Source organism: Seriola lalandi, unplaced genomic scaffold, assembly GCF_002814215.2.
Source record: "Seriola lalandi dorsalis isolate HSWRI2012SDOR001 ecotype SW California unplaced genomic scaffold, Sedor1 jcf7180002050167, whole genome shotgun sequence".
NCBI classification, from domain to species: Eukaryota; Metazoa; Chordata; class Actinopteri; order Carangiformes; family Carangidae; genus Seriola; species Seriola lalandi.
The window spans coordinates 13,751-15,196 of NW_019520720.1; the positions used below are offsets into that span (position 1 = coordinate 13,751).

A 1,446-nucleotide genomic window follows, 5' to 3' on the forward strand; every position below is an offset into this window, starting at 1 on the left:
GGGGGGTGGGGGTGTTGTGGAGGTCCCACACTTTGACACCAGATGCAGTAGTTTCCTTTGCTTGAATGTCTGCTGTAAAAAAGATCTGCTGTGGTTGGCCAGTATGCTGGACTGAAAGAGTCAATAAAAACACAAAAAACATGTTTTTGTATATGGGATCAAACATGGAGTATACTTGTTAGGTGTGATGATCTAGGAATGTTATATAAGAATAAGTTCCAATATCGATGGTCACTTTATTTTTTCAATTGTATATTCTTTTTTTCTTTTTTTTTAATGCAACATCTTTTGTTCTTTCTAGGACCCCTTTACCCAATTTCTGGAACAACAAGCTCTCGATCAGACGATGGAAGTTCTCCACAGATTGTCCTGCAGAGACCTTTTGTTTACTTCGGACGCTCATATAATCACATTTATGTATGTAAAAATTGTTTTAGCAGACTGCAACATCCATATATTTTTATACTTTTCTCGTATGTTTTGTGAAGGAATCACATCCACTGATTAGCAAATCACTTCCAACACAAGAACTCTGTTTTAAATATGCAAGAATAAATAAATGAAACAAATTAGAGATGCAAAGAATATTTTGTGAAACATTAAATTCTTTATATTACCGTATAATATAGCTTACCAAATATTAAAGGAGTACTGGAGTTAGTTGTTGTCAAAATATTGTTACATCCATAACAATGTTATTCTTTAAAATACTGTGGCAATAAATACGTTGATATTTGATTACATGCAATTGTCATAGACTGTCATTGTCATCTACTTATTCTTTTTAAGTAAGAACTGGTTTATGTGTTTCCAGGTGAACCACAATGGACACCTGACCTTTAATGCTTCATGGTCCAGATACATACCTCTGCAGTTTCCACTGCATGGATCCAGAGACATCATCGCCCCATTCTGGACAGATCTGGACAACAGAGGAAATGGTCAGGTCATCTACAACCAATACACCAACGGCAATGTCCTTCAACAAGCTACACAGGACATAAATGCCTACTTCCCAGGACTGCACTTTAATGCCAACTGGGTCTTTGTTGCAACATGGTATCAGGTGGCGTACTATCCAGTCACTAACACAGTAAGTCAGCTTGTTCTAAATGGGGAAATACATATTTCTGTATGTGTGAGATTGCTTATTTGCTATCTTTACTATAAAAAATCATAAGTCAATTTTTTTCAGCAAACAACCATCCAAGCAGTCTTGATTTCTGGTGGCCGCTACTCATTTGTGCTGATGAACTATGGGATACTAGCTGCAACAACTCGCAATATACAGGTGAGAACCTACAAAGAACCAAATTGTAAAAGGTGTTTTAAAGTGTCCAAGCTGTATTCAAAACGGAATGCTGTAATGCCAATGTTCAAAGACAAAAAACATATATTATAATATTTCTATGTGACATGTATTTCCAGGCTGGATATGACACAGTC

At 36.2% G+C, this 1,446-nt stretch overlaps 1 protein-coding gene across 1 annotated transcript in view; it reads left to right on the top strand.

The window, feature by feature from the left end:
• The window catches only part of LOC111649204 (sushi, nidogen and EGF-like domain-containing protein 1), a gene marked incomplete at its 3' end in the record, with an annotated part of 3,687 nt that extends 2,244 nt beyond the window's left edge, over window positions 1-1,443 (top strand). Inside the window, exons 5-8 of the mRNA XM_087171891.1 lie at window positions 302-417; window positions 815-1,093; window positions 1,196-1,291; window positions 1,429-1,443. Of these exons, the coding sequence (XP_087028017.1) occupies window positions 302-417; window positions 815-1,093; window positions 1,196-1,291; window positions 1,429-1,443 (506 nt within the window). The remainder of the gene's footprint in view (window positions 1-301; window positions 418-814; window positions 1,094-1,195; window positions 1,292-1,428) is intronic.
• Between the last annotated feature and the right edge of the window lie 3 nt (window positions 1,444-1,446).